Source organism: Gopherus flavomarginatus, chromosome 10 (genome assembly GCF_025201925.1).
Source record: "Gopherus flavomarginatus isolate rGopFla2 chromosome 10, rGopFla2.mat.asm, whole genome shotgun sequence".
NCBI classification, from domain to species: domain Eukaryota; kingdom Metazoa; phylum Chordata; order Testudines; family Testudinidae; genus Gopherus; species Gopherus flavomarginatus.
In genome coordinates, this window is record NC_066626.1 from 13469003 (window position 1) to 13480749 (window position 11747).

Genomic DNA, 11747 nt, shown 5'->3' on the forward strand with positions numbered 1-11747 from the left:
ATGAAGCTGAGCATAGTCATAGAATATCAAGGTTGGAAGGGACCACAGGAGGTCATCTAGTCCAACCACCTGCTCAAAGCAAGACCTATCCCCAGACAGATTTTTGCCCCAGATCCCTAAGTGGCTCCCTCAAGGATGGAGCTCACAACCCTGGGTTTAGCAGACCAATGCTCAAACCACTGAGCTATCCCTCCCCCAATAACACATGTTTGGAATGGTTTTCCATAGGCTGTGATTGTCCACTTAACTGCTTTGTCTGAACCACATTGCTAAAAGTATTCTGATACATTGTGTCCTGTGATTGACAGTCCTGAGGAAAAGAAATCAGTCAGGTTTTCCAAGAAAAACTTTCCAGCAAAAGTCTTCTGATGGTGCAAACTTGCTTCTCTTTTTGTCCTTCCGTTAAACAGTGGCTTACAAATAAGCTATGATTACGTGTGCTTTTGTATCTGTTTTTCATGGATTGAGGAAGTGATAAAAAACTAATACTGCTAGCTGGTCAAATTCTGTACCAGTATAACAGAGAGCCAGACATAGGTCTACATATAAGAGAGAGATACAACGCTATCATTTTCTGTGTGGAACAAGCCCGAGTGTCAGTAGAGTTTCATATCCTATAAACCACTGGTTCTCAACATGGGGATCATTAAGAGGCTTGAGGAGGGTCTCCCTTTCTTTATGACCATCCTCCTTTTCTTTCTACATGGGGGCGGGGAAGGGAGTTCTTTTTCCCCTCCCCCCAAAATGTTGATAAAAATTAAAACACTGAGAACCCCAAAACTGACTCTTTTTCCATTAACAGTTTTTTTTTCATAAATTTCCATTTAGTCAAAAAACTATTTTCTATTTTAAAAAAATGTTTAGCTGAAACATTTTTTTTGACTGATGCTAGTTGCAACATGGGATTGTGGCATGGAAAAGTAGAAAACTACTGCACTAAGCAACATAGGGCCAGATTTTTAAGGTATTCAGATGCCTAGCTCCCATTGGGCGTTCTTTTTCCCAGGACCTTTTCTGGACTTTAATTCCTACAAGTAAGCATTTTGTCAGGGGGTAACATCTCTGCTGCATTTGTTTTGGTCTGGATCCAGCACACCACTTATGTGCTTAAAGTTACGTATATGCTTACTTAGGTGCTTTGCTGTGTCAGGGCTTTTAAGGATAAAAATGCCAGTATGGAGACATATGAAAGACCTTGTATAATTCATATAGGAGAGACAAGCATGCATAGGGTTATTTTACAGCATAGTCCTCCACTTGACTATTTTAGGTTAATGTGTTCCTCCCCAGAAATATGGTCATGTTTTTTAATTAAAATTGGTGCATATGTTTTGGTATTTTTTAAAAATGACTACCAAGATTTTTCAAAAGAAAGCCATGCTAAACCCATGGAAGGACTGTTAATACACACTTTGCTTGTCCTTCTAGAACTCGATGCTCCCACCAACCTAAGGTTTGATAATGTTACTGAGTCTGCAGTGTTAGTGGCCTGGACTCCACCGCGCGCTCCGATCACAGGATACCAACTGACTGCAGGTCCCACAAGAGGAGGCCAACAAAAGGAGTACAAGGTGGGGCCATCTGCCACCAAATACACCGTGAGGAATCTGCAACCTGGGTCCGAGTACACTGTCTACCTTGTGGCGGTGAAAGGCAACCAGCAAAGCAGCAGAGAAACTGCAGTCTTCACTACTTGTAAGCATGATGGGTGCTTATTCATTTACCAGTGACACTGTCATCTTCAAGAGCATAGGCTGCGTTTGAAACTGGCCATTCTAACTCGTCTTTCAAAATATTCCTTTAAAATAATATTTGAATGAAGCTACTCGGGAAATGGCTTTCCCACCATACTTCATAAGAAGTAGATAAAAAACAAAAATATTACAATTCCATTAGAAATTGCTGATGAAATGTGTCAGCTTTTTGTTGAAAAACAAATCTAAAACTGAAAATTTCCAAAAATGTCTGTTATTGACAACCCAAACACCAACACATTTCAGGCAAGCATATGTTTTCAGTTTCACCCAACGTATTTTGATTGTTAGGTGGGTTTTCCAATTTTGCAGCAAAAACCCAGGGCAGAAAAATGATTAAAAGTTGACATTTCCCATGGAAATGTGCATTGTGATGAAAAGACCATTTTCCCTCAAAAAAACATTTTCGGACAGTTCTACATTTGAGCCTTTCTGGTGTGCTAGCTAGTTTAAGAGAATGAGTAGTGGCTAAAAGGGCCATGTCTTCCCAAAGATTATAGTGTTATGATGAGTTCGTTAAGAACCACTGCATACTTGTAGAAAGAATAGATCGATTTTGCTATTCAAATAATGATGAAGCTGTGATGTAAACCAACAAAAGTCAAAACGTCTCATCAATAAGGCTGATAACAACATCCTTTGTTCAGTGGAATGTGTGGATTTTATATCAGTGTGAAGTTAAAACCAAGCATCCACATTTATCCCTGGTGTAATATTATTGGCTTCAGTAAAGTTACACCAGAGATGCACTTGGCCCACAGTGTCTGCCTTAGATGTGGTCATTTCTGGCGAGGACACTGCGTGGCTGAGATAAAGAAAGCTATTGCCTTTCACAACTACTTGATTTGGCCTGAGTCCATTCCAGGTTAGGAATAGGTTGTGTAATTGTATAACTTTTTAAGTGATAGTATTTTAAAGAATAAAATGCAAAATCTCAGCCAAGGCTTTTTCCATTTTAAATCTGCAAATATATCCCAGGATCAGCCAAATTATGAACCAAAAAAAAAAATGCTGTAAATGGTAACAAACATTGACACCTCTCCCTTCTTCCCTCCCCCACCCCTAAACAGATTTCTGTAACTCTCTGGGTAGCGCTGAGTCTGAACTCCGTTTATCTGTTCCTTTCACAGTGCAACCCATGGGCTCCATCCCTCCCTATAACACAGAAGTGACAGAAACTTCTATTGTTGTTACCTGGACACCTGCGCCAAGGATTGGTTTCAAGGTATTTTCCCACTGAAGCCTTTGGATCTGTTTTGCTCTCTATTGCTTAATTCCGTTAGCTGTCACCCAGCTAGGGCCAGTTAAGAACGAATGGCCATAGACGATGGTTTGGGGAAAGAAGAGTCACAAATATGGAAGCACTGAGTAGGGCGGGGCAGTGTCTTGTGTTCTTAAGCTGAAGTGACTATTCAGAGGTTAAAATATTTATGCAAAGGAGGTGATGTGCTCACACGCCTGATCCAAGGCCCACTGAAGTCAGTGGGAGTCTTTCGCCTGACTTCTGTAGACTTTGGATCAGGCCCATATTTGGGGCATCGAGTTGATAATTCGTCACACAGCACCATGAGGTTGCAGTGTCTCGTTCTGCCTCATGATGCTGTGTTCCCTGAGGTTTACCCAGCTGCAGGGCTATCCATGCCCTCGGTGCTCCAGCATAGGCTAACTTCCCCACAACAAGTCAGCTAATCACTTTAGAGGATGTGTCCAGTATGTTTATAGGCATCTAGATGGTTCATATGTAAGGCTGAAATGCAACCTTCCCCCTTTCTTCGGTGCAGCTGGGTGTGCGACCAAGTCAAGGTGGAGAAGCCCCACGGGAGGTGATTTCTGAATCTGGTAGCATTGTTATCTCTGGCCTGACTCCTGGAGTGGAGTATGTCTACAGCATTTCAGTCCTGATGGATGGTCAGGACAGAGACACACCGATCATCAAAAGAGTAACAACACGTACGACACATCTGAATATCCATTACTAATCTGTAATGCTCTGACTCTACTTTGCTAGGTCGTTGCGTGGCTGAGTGGGTAGGGTACTAGTGGAGGACTCAGGAGAGCTGGATTCTATTTGCAGCTCTGCCACTGCAGGATAGCCTTGGGCAAGTCTCTTTGCCTCAGTTCTTCCCTATATTTAATGAGAATAATGCTAATGATTTTCCTTTATAAAGCACCTTAAGATCTCAGCCTGAATTCAACTGAGCACTAAAAGAATTATTATTAGTCATAGTAGTATTGCTAAACCCCTAAAACAGTGCATTTGTGTGCCATTTTCTCTCTTCTCAGTCTCAAAGGAGTCTGCTCTCCCTTTGATTCTCAGATGATATTAACATTACTGCATGTGCATCAGAGTACTGCTCTGAAAGAAGCTATTTTAGTTGTTGGTTAATTTTAAGGGTCTGGGTTGTTTTGTTTTTCAAATGATTCTTGGGATTGTCAGCTGATCGTGCATTTGGTTTCTTGTAGCATTATCCCCACCAACTAACCTGCATCTGGAGCCTAACTCTGACACTGGAATCTTGACGGTCTCCTGGGATAGAAGCACAAGTCCAGGTATTTACATAGCATCAGAAACGGCTCCGCGTTACAAAAGTGTAGATCAAGAATAACTCCTGTGATTTACTCCAGAATTACACTAGTGCAACTGACGGCACAGCAAGTGTTGTTAACCGGGCACCGATTAAATGTTTAGCTTCCATGTCATCTTTTGGCATATGTTATTTTCAGTTATATTCACATAGCATCTGCTAGAATACAAATGTTCTGCATTCTTGTATGAAAACGGTCTGCAACAGGACCCTTAAAGCCGTACCTTCCATGTCAAACAGTGATATTCCAAAGGATGATCGAGATTGCCTTTCAAGTCAGATAGGATTGGGGGAGGGAGGAGACTGCTCCAGTACCCTCGACAGCTAACACAGAGTCTGAAATAAAGAAAGCAAGAATGACCAAGAGGGTTTCTGGCCGGAAGGGAAAATGTGGGGTTAGTTCAAGTGAGTGTAGCGTTTTCCAAAACACCCAACCTTGGCCTGACTCTTCTCCCACTGATGTGGATGGGAGCATTTCCCGTGACTTCAGTGGGAACTGGTAGGCCAAGGCCAATGCTGAGTGCTTTTGAAAACCCCCACCCTGAGCTGAGATGCAATGTTTCCTGTTTCCGGTCATTAGAATTTTGGCTTTGGACAACTCCTAAGAGTGCATTTTCAAAGCGCTGCAGAGACTAGCCATGTCTCCCATTAACGCTCATGGGAGCTGCGCGTCTAAGCCCCCACTGGGCACTTCTTTGGAAATGTATCTCAGTGTGTCTATGCGAAATGGACCGATCCTACGTCGAGCAAGCACTTGCATGCCCAGCTGAGGTTGATAGGGAGCATCTGTTTAATATCATCTGTGCTTTCTCTGAGCGATTGTATCCAAGCCTGGTTTAAATAAATCCACCACATTGATTCCTGTGATCTGTGTATTTCAGGCATCACTGGGTACAGAGTTACCACCGTTCCTACCAGTGGGCAGCAGGGTTACACCCTGGAGGAAGTGGTCAGTGCGGAGCAGAATTCCTGCATCTTTGAAAATCTGAGTCCTGGCCTAGAGTACAACGTCAGTGTTTATTCTGTCAAGGACAATAAGGAAAGCGTCCCCATCTCCAAAACCATCGCGCAAGGTAATGGAAAAATGAGCAGCCGCCTCAGTCATTGTAACAGACCAACCTTGTAAGCAGTTTGCACATGGACCTCCCACTGACTCTGATGATGGAGGATTTGCAGGCTTAGACCCTAGCAGCAAGGTAGTCACTTGCCCTATGTGCCAGTGCAGGGAGTAAGGGGGCCCTTACACCCCCTTACGCATTGGCAGCCCATCCACAGGGGAAGAGCTGTCTCTGTGAAACCGGTACACTGCCTCACTTGCACAGGTGGGCTGGGGAACGGGCAGCGCCTTGACTCCATCCCGTGGTGCCCCAGCCAGCAGATCTGAGCCGTCGAAGAAGGGGAAGCCAGGACGTAATGTAGTACTGGTAGGAGCTAGCAGCAGATTACTTTGTGGGTATTTCCCTATGTACTGGGATGTCTCCATGTAGTCCCAGGACCACAGCAGTATGATAAAACATCTGAATCCCTGAATGATTGGGTGTTAATTTTGCTTTGTGAAGGTTTTGTTTGGCTTTGTTTCCATTAAGCCATGAAACAATGCCAGCTCGTGTGTTTAGCAAATGCTTGCTGTTAACCCTGCTTTTAAAATGTCTGTGCTTCACTGAGTTGCTGTGCGCTCCTGTGGGTATCTAATGCAGCAGCAACAATGGCTTTAACCCTGTACCATGCTCTAATGGGGGGAAAAGCACTAAGATGGCATCCTTTGTGTCTTTTGATACTCTTGAAAGGTGATATGGTAAATGTATCCCATGAGGATCAATAGTTATTTTACAGAAAATGGCCTTTTTGCTACACTTATTCTGTAAAATACTTGTTTTTCGTGACGGAACAAGAAATATTTGCTCAGTTATTAAGCAAACCAGCCTATTGCGCCATTTCTATCTGATATTTCCCTTTTCCAGCTAATTCCTAATGATCCTATCACAAGTGTAATAAGCCATAGGCCCTTTCTTACTGAGGGGAGTGGCATCCCCAGCTCCCATTGACTTCAGGATTCGGTCCTTAAAGTTACAGGGCCAGATTCTGAGCTGGTGCAGTTCTGCTGGCTTCAAAGGAACTGTGTCAGTTTGTGCCAGCTGAAGAGTTGGTGCCTATAAGTTAAAGGCAAAGCAGAATCCCTGATTTCTGTTGGGTCTAACATTTGGGAAAGAACAGCTCTGCTAAAGTAGTGTCCATCGGAAAAATCCCATAACCTTGTTGACTATTCAGACATTTAGGATGCATGTAGAAGGTTATTCAAATAAATCCTAATTCAATGGCTTGGTTTGAAGATTGTAAAGTTTGGTTAAGAAACCAAGTCAGTTTCTCTCAGCCACACACTGCTCCTAGCATAACATTAAGAGCTGGGTGATGCTGTGAGTTTCATATGGAAAACCCATATCCTAGAATAGCTCATTTTTTAACGACTTAGTTTTTCTAAGCAAGCTTTATATTGCTCCCAAGTTTGGGGTTTTTGTTTTAGCACCTGTGCTGCAGCTTTAGCAGTAAGACTTGAAGAATACCGGGCCAGAACCTCAGCTGGTGAAAATCATCATCATTTCTTTTAGCTCAATAAAGATACACTGATTTGTACTAGTTGCCTTCATTGGCTTAAATAGAACTACAGCAGTTTTCACCATCTCAGGATTTGGCCCACTCCAGTTATTTCAGCATTCCCAATGTGTTGATAATTTTATGATTGGAACAGTTGAAGCTGGGCATAGTATTCTGACTATTTTTTTAAAAAAATCTCGAGGGTCACTTATCACTAATCCATTTTTTCCTTGCTTAAAGATTAACAAACAAAAGAATTTTAAAAAAATGCTAAAATTGGGTCTGTGTCTTTCAGAGAATCATTTAAAAAACCACCTCAGGGCCAACTGTCTCATCCTTGCAGTAAGCTCAATGGGAGTTAGGTGCCTAAACTACTTAGGCTGTTGTACATCCCACCAGGCAGAGTCCAGATCTTCAAAGGTATTTAGGCACCTAACTCCCACTGAAATCCAGTGTTCCTGCCTGCTTCTTTCCCTGTGTAAATATGGCCCTCCGTGTGTTGCAAGGTGCTATTTCATGTGAGGAAGAGTGGCACAATTGGGCCCTCAGTGGGAAAATGTTGCATATCACCGTCATCGCTTGACCATTTCCTTACTGTTAAGACGTGTAACCTGATACACACTGCCTTATTTTTCCCCCTCCTCTTTTCTTTTGCCTCTGTGTGTCTTTGCTGTTCCCCCTGGCACTCAGTAGAGGTGCCCCAGCTCACTGACCTAAGCTTTGTTGACATAACTGATACAAGCATCGGCCTGAGGTGGACCCCGCTAAATGCCTCCACCATTATTGGTTACCGCATCACGGTAGTTGCGGCAGGAGAAAGTGTCCCTATTTTTGAAGATTTTGTGGACTCCTCAGTAGGATACTACACAGTCACAGGCCTGGAGCCGGGCATTGATTACGACATCAGCGTAATCACACTCATTAATGGCGGAGAGAGCGCCCCTACCACTCTGACGCAGCAAACGGGTGAATTTTGAAAACTTCTGTGTTTGTGACCCGGATGGTGTTTCATGCTGTCACTAGCTGCTGGGGTAACGGGCTTTCTCTGAGAAGAATCGAGCCACTCACTATGATGGGTGAAAGGAGGGACAAGGACCGGCTTCTCTTTTAAATGTAGGATGGGAAGGGCTATGCCGTTTGCATTTTTTTAGCCCTGTGCATTAACTGCATTTTTATATTGCGGATAACTGCAAAGGCAGGATCTCACTCATGTTGGCTTTTAAGCTTTTCAGGTTTCATTGTTAAACTTGAGTTATGTGATCCCCAAAGTATAAGATCCTGAATCACAGTCCCCAAAGGGAGATGGGATCCCCCAAAGGGTGGATACAATTCTAGAGACACTCTTCGGTTTAGCCCCCAACGCTGTCATTGGTCAAGTCATTTGAGCGCTTCGTATTTTTTTGGTGGTGGCCCAGCTCTTCAAATCTTGCCTTAAAAGATGGACAAGAAACATCACTCCCTGAGCACACGCTAGTGACAAGCATGTCACACTGTCAAGGTTCTCTGTAGTGCATGGGTAGAAGATGAACTGAGAACTACTTTGTGCATGAAACCCTGCGTCGTGTGAATAAACTGCTGAGATTCTAAACCCTTAAACCCACAAGTAGACATAGAGGCGAAGGGACTTAATGGATCTACCCTCTCCTCCCCTATGTATGCATGTATCAGTTCTGAAGAAAGGAGCTTTTCATGTGTAAACTGCTGTATGGCAACTTAAGCCTCTCTTGGCCACATCCCTGTAACCCAAGATGCAGCAGCAGGGCCAATATTACAGAAACCTGCCATCTTGTTTTCAAATTATCTAAACAGAATACATTTAAGTATCAGCAATTGCCAAGAGGTTAAAGGAACCTGACAGTAGTGTGAGTGTTTTTAACTGTAGTGGAACCAAATGTATCTTAGGAGTATGTTTGCATGGATCTGACACCGTAGCCTCTTTTTGCATGAGATACACTGTAGATTCCCTGAACATCCACCTTGGTAAACTCTCACCTTCCAGAAAATGTTTAAAAAAAACCCTCAATATTCTTTGCATGTAGCTGTTCCTGCTCCAACTGATCTGCGCTTCACCAACGTGGGGCCAGATGCTATGCGTGTGACCTGGACTCCTCCAGTATCCATTGAACTGACCAGTTTCCTGGTGCGTTATTCACCTGTGAAGAAAGAGGAGGATGTTGCTGAGCTGACCATTTCACCCTCCGACAACATGGTGTTTTTAACAAGTAAGAGGTTACCTGCATAGGTCAGCGGAACGTAAGGGACTTCTCAAGCTGAAGTCCACTGATGGTTGGTGGGTCTGCAGAACACTTGCTGGTCTGTAGGTGGTCAGATGGTATTAGCTCCCTTCCCAGGGTTTACAACAGCTAAATTAAATTAAAATAGATACAAATACGTAAAGTACTTTCTTAATATTACTCTCCTATGTATTAATGGGTATAGCTGCCACATGGACATTGAGCAGTCATGAATTGGAGAGATATGGTTTTCCTAATTGTGAATTGGAGGTGAGTTGGTCATGAGATTATTTCCCAAAAGATGTGGTCCATCCTCTGAACACATTAAGAACCCCAGCTCTCCAGTGAATTTCTTGTTGGAGATCCAGCATAAGGGAAGGAAAAGCAAGAAATTGATTGGAATAAGTATAATGGATCAGATTCCCTGCTGGTGTAAATTGGCATAGCTTCATTGACTTCCATAGAGCTATGCTAATTTACACCAGCAAAGGACTTGGTTCATTGTTTTAACGAAGTTAAAGTTAAACCGTGTAAACCTTTTTCCGCTAAGACAAGGACGATGATTCATCATACTGGGGGGCAGTTGAACCTGGTTAGGTATTAAGAGTAGGTACACATTGCCTATCTTGTTTGACAAAAAGTCAATGACTTGCAGTGCAGCGGGCTAGATGAAGACACAAAGGATCAAAATCAGCAAAAGGTCCTCTTTTGAGTCTTTAGATTTTGGAAAGGAAAATAAATGCTCTGTCTGAAATTTCAGCAGTACAGTGCAACTGATCTCTTGCATTTCTCACAAGTATATAATTAATTTGCTCATCTTGATACAAAGGGTGTGTTCTGTTGGGAGGATTTTCCCTAGAAACTGGACGAGTTGGTTGAGTAAGAGACAGTACCTGCTTTAAATATAAAAGACCACGTTCTTAGCTGGCGTAAAATAGAATCACTTCACTGAAAGTCAGTGGTGCTACATCAGTTTACATCAGTTGAAGATCTGGCCCTGTTTATCAGTAAATGCTCTGAGCTGGGAGGCCTGTACGGAAAACTAATCCCTGCTGACAAACCCATCTAAATAATTTCCTTGCCAAATAGCAATAAAAAAAGAAACCACCAACACTTGTTGCAGGCTAAAACTTCCGTGAAACCAAAGGCCATTCCCATGCTTAAAACCAAGCTTCAGCTGGACTCAAATGTCTTGACTATCCATTAGGCTCAGGTTTTGCACAGGCTAAGCAAAAATCAGTCGCTCCACATCATGAGCTGTGTCAATTAGATTTACTGAGGTTTTTCAGTTGCTCCAAGAGCCTGAAAATTGTGAGGGTCTAAAGCGGTGTGGTTTAATCCTTCAGGTCTCCTGCCTGGCACTGAATATCTGGTGAGCGTCTACAGCGTCTATGAGCAGCATGAGAGCACCCCTCTGACTGGCGTGCAGAAAACAGGTATGTGGAAACTTGCTTGGCAAACTTCCGTTTGCCTCTATCTCTTCCGTTAACCGCTCATCGATAGGACAACTCTAATCACTGGGGGGACTTAGGACATAAAAGCCTTTAAGGTTTTGCTGTCCTTGACATGTATTGTGGAAGACTTGCACAAAAGATTTTAAGGGAGTGCTGCAGAGAGACAGCTTGGGAAGTGCTGAGCAAAATGGTCAAGGGGCCAGATCTTCAGTTGGTTTTAATTAAAAGGTGTATAATTGACTTCAATGGGGCGATGCTAACTTACATCCACTGAGGATTTGGCCCAATAAAAGACCAGTGTCCAGTCCCCCCAAGAGGCGTCCAGACACGTCAGGATCAGGTCCCTCCACTGTATCCCTATGTCATTGTACAGCCAAGTCTCAGAGATATTCTGATGTTTTTGTGCTTTGGCTTTTTCTGTTCTCTGAAACCAGGGCTGGGTGTTTTTGTTTGGGCAAACATTTAAAATTGTCAAATACCTCAAGTTCAGAGGACTCCAGATGTGGACTGAACTTGCGAGGAGATTCCATTTTTGAAAATAAGTTCCTCTGGTTTTTTAACACCACTGTATGATCTGGATCATTACATATTTATAGGTTCAGTGCTGAACAGGGTTTGGCAGGAGTGCAAGCAGGATTCTGAAATCCTATCCTGGGGTGGGGCTGGGGAAATCCCTCATCATTTCAAAATAAATGTATCTGTTGTTCAAATAAGCTGAATGTCTCTTTTCTTGGGTATCCTCCTGCCCTGACCAGGTCTTGATTCTCCAACTGGCATTGACTTTTCGGATATAACTGCCAACTCTTTCACTGTGCACTGGATTGCTCCTCGTGCCACTATCACTGGCTACAAAATTCGCCACCATCTGGAACACAGTGGCACCAGGCCCAGGGAAGACCGTGTCCCACCTTCTCGGAATTCCATCACCCTCACTAACCTGGCCCCAGGCTCAGAGTATGTGGTCAGCATTATTGCTGTCAACGGCAGAGAGGAGAGCTTGCCCTTGGTTGGCCAGCAAACTACAGGTTAGTTTGGAAACAAGCCAGAAAAAATGTACATTGAAAGTCTTCTGCCCCATCTTGACAAGTTGTTAAACTGAATCCTTCCGGTTGGCTGGCAAGTAACTGA

At 43.3% G+C, this 11747-nt stretch overlaps 1 protein-coding gene across 4 annotated transcripts in view; it reads left to right on the plus strand.

Annotated features, from left to right (window-relative positions):
* FN1 (fibronectin 1) overlaps nucleotides 1–11747 on the plus strand; it is a 64954-nt gene that overhangs the window by 31970 nt on the left and 21237 nt on the right. For 2 of the 4 annotated variants that reach the window (XM_050916069.1, XM_050916070.1), the window contains exons 20-28: nucleotides 1429–1695; nucleotides 2885–2979; nucleotides 3536–3704; nucleotides 4218–4304; nucleotides 5221–5412; nucleotides 7625–7897; nucleotides 8971–9153; nucleotides 10512–10601; nucleotides 11375–11644. In XM_050916069.1, coding sequence (XP_050772026.1) covers nucleotides 1429–1695; nucleotides 2885–2979; nucleotides 3536–3704; nucleotides 4218–4304; nucleotides 5221–5412; nucleotides 7625–7897; nucleotides 8971–9153; nucleotides 10512–10601; nucleotides 11375–11644 — 1626 coding nt within the window. The remainder of the gene's footprint in view (nucleotides 1–1428; nucleotides 1696–2884; nucleotides 2980–3535; nucleotides 3705–4217; nucleotides 4305–5220; nucleotides 5413–7624; nucleotides 7898–8970; nucleotides 9154–10511; nucleotides 10602–11374; nucleotides 11645–11747) is intronic. The other 2 variants (XM_050916071.1, XM_050916072.1) reach the window with 1 other exon arrangement.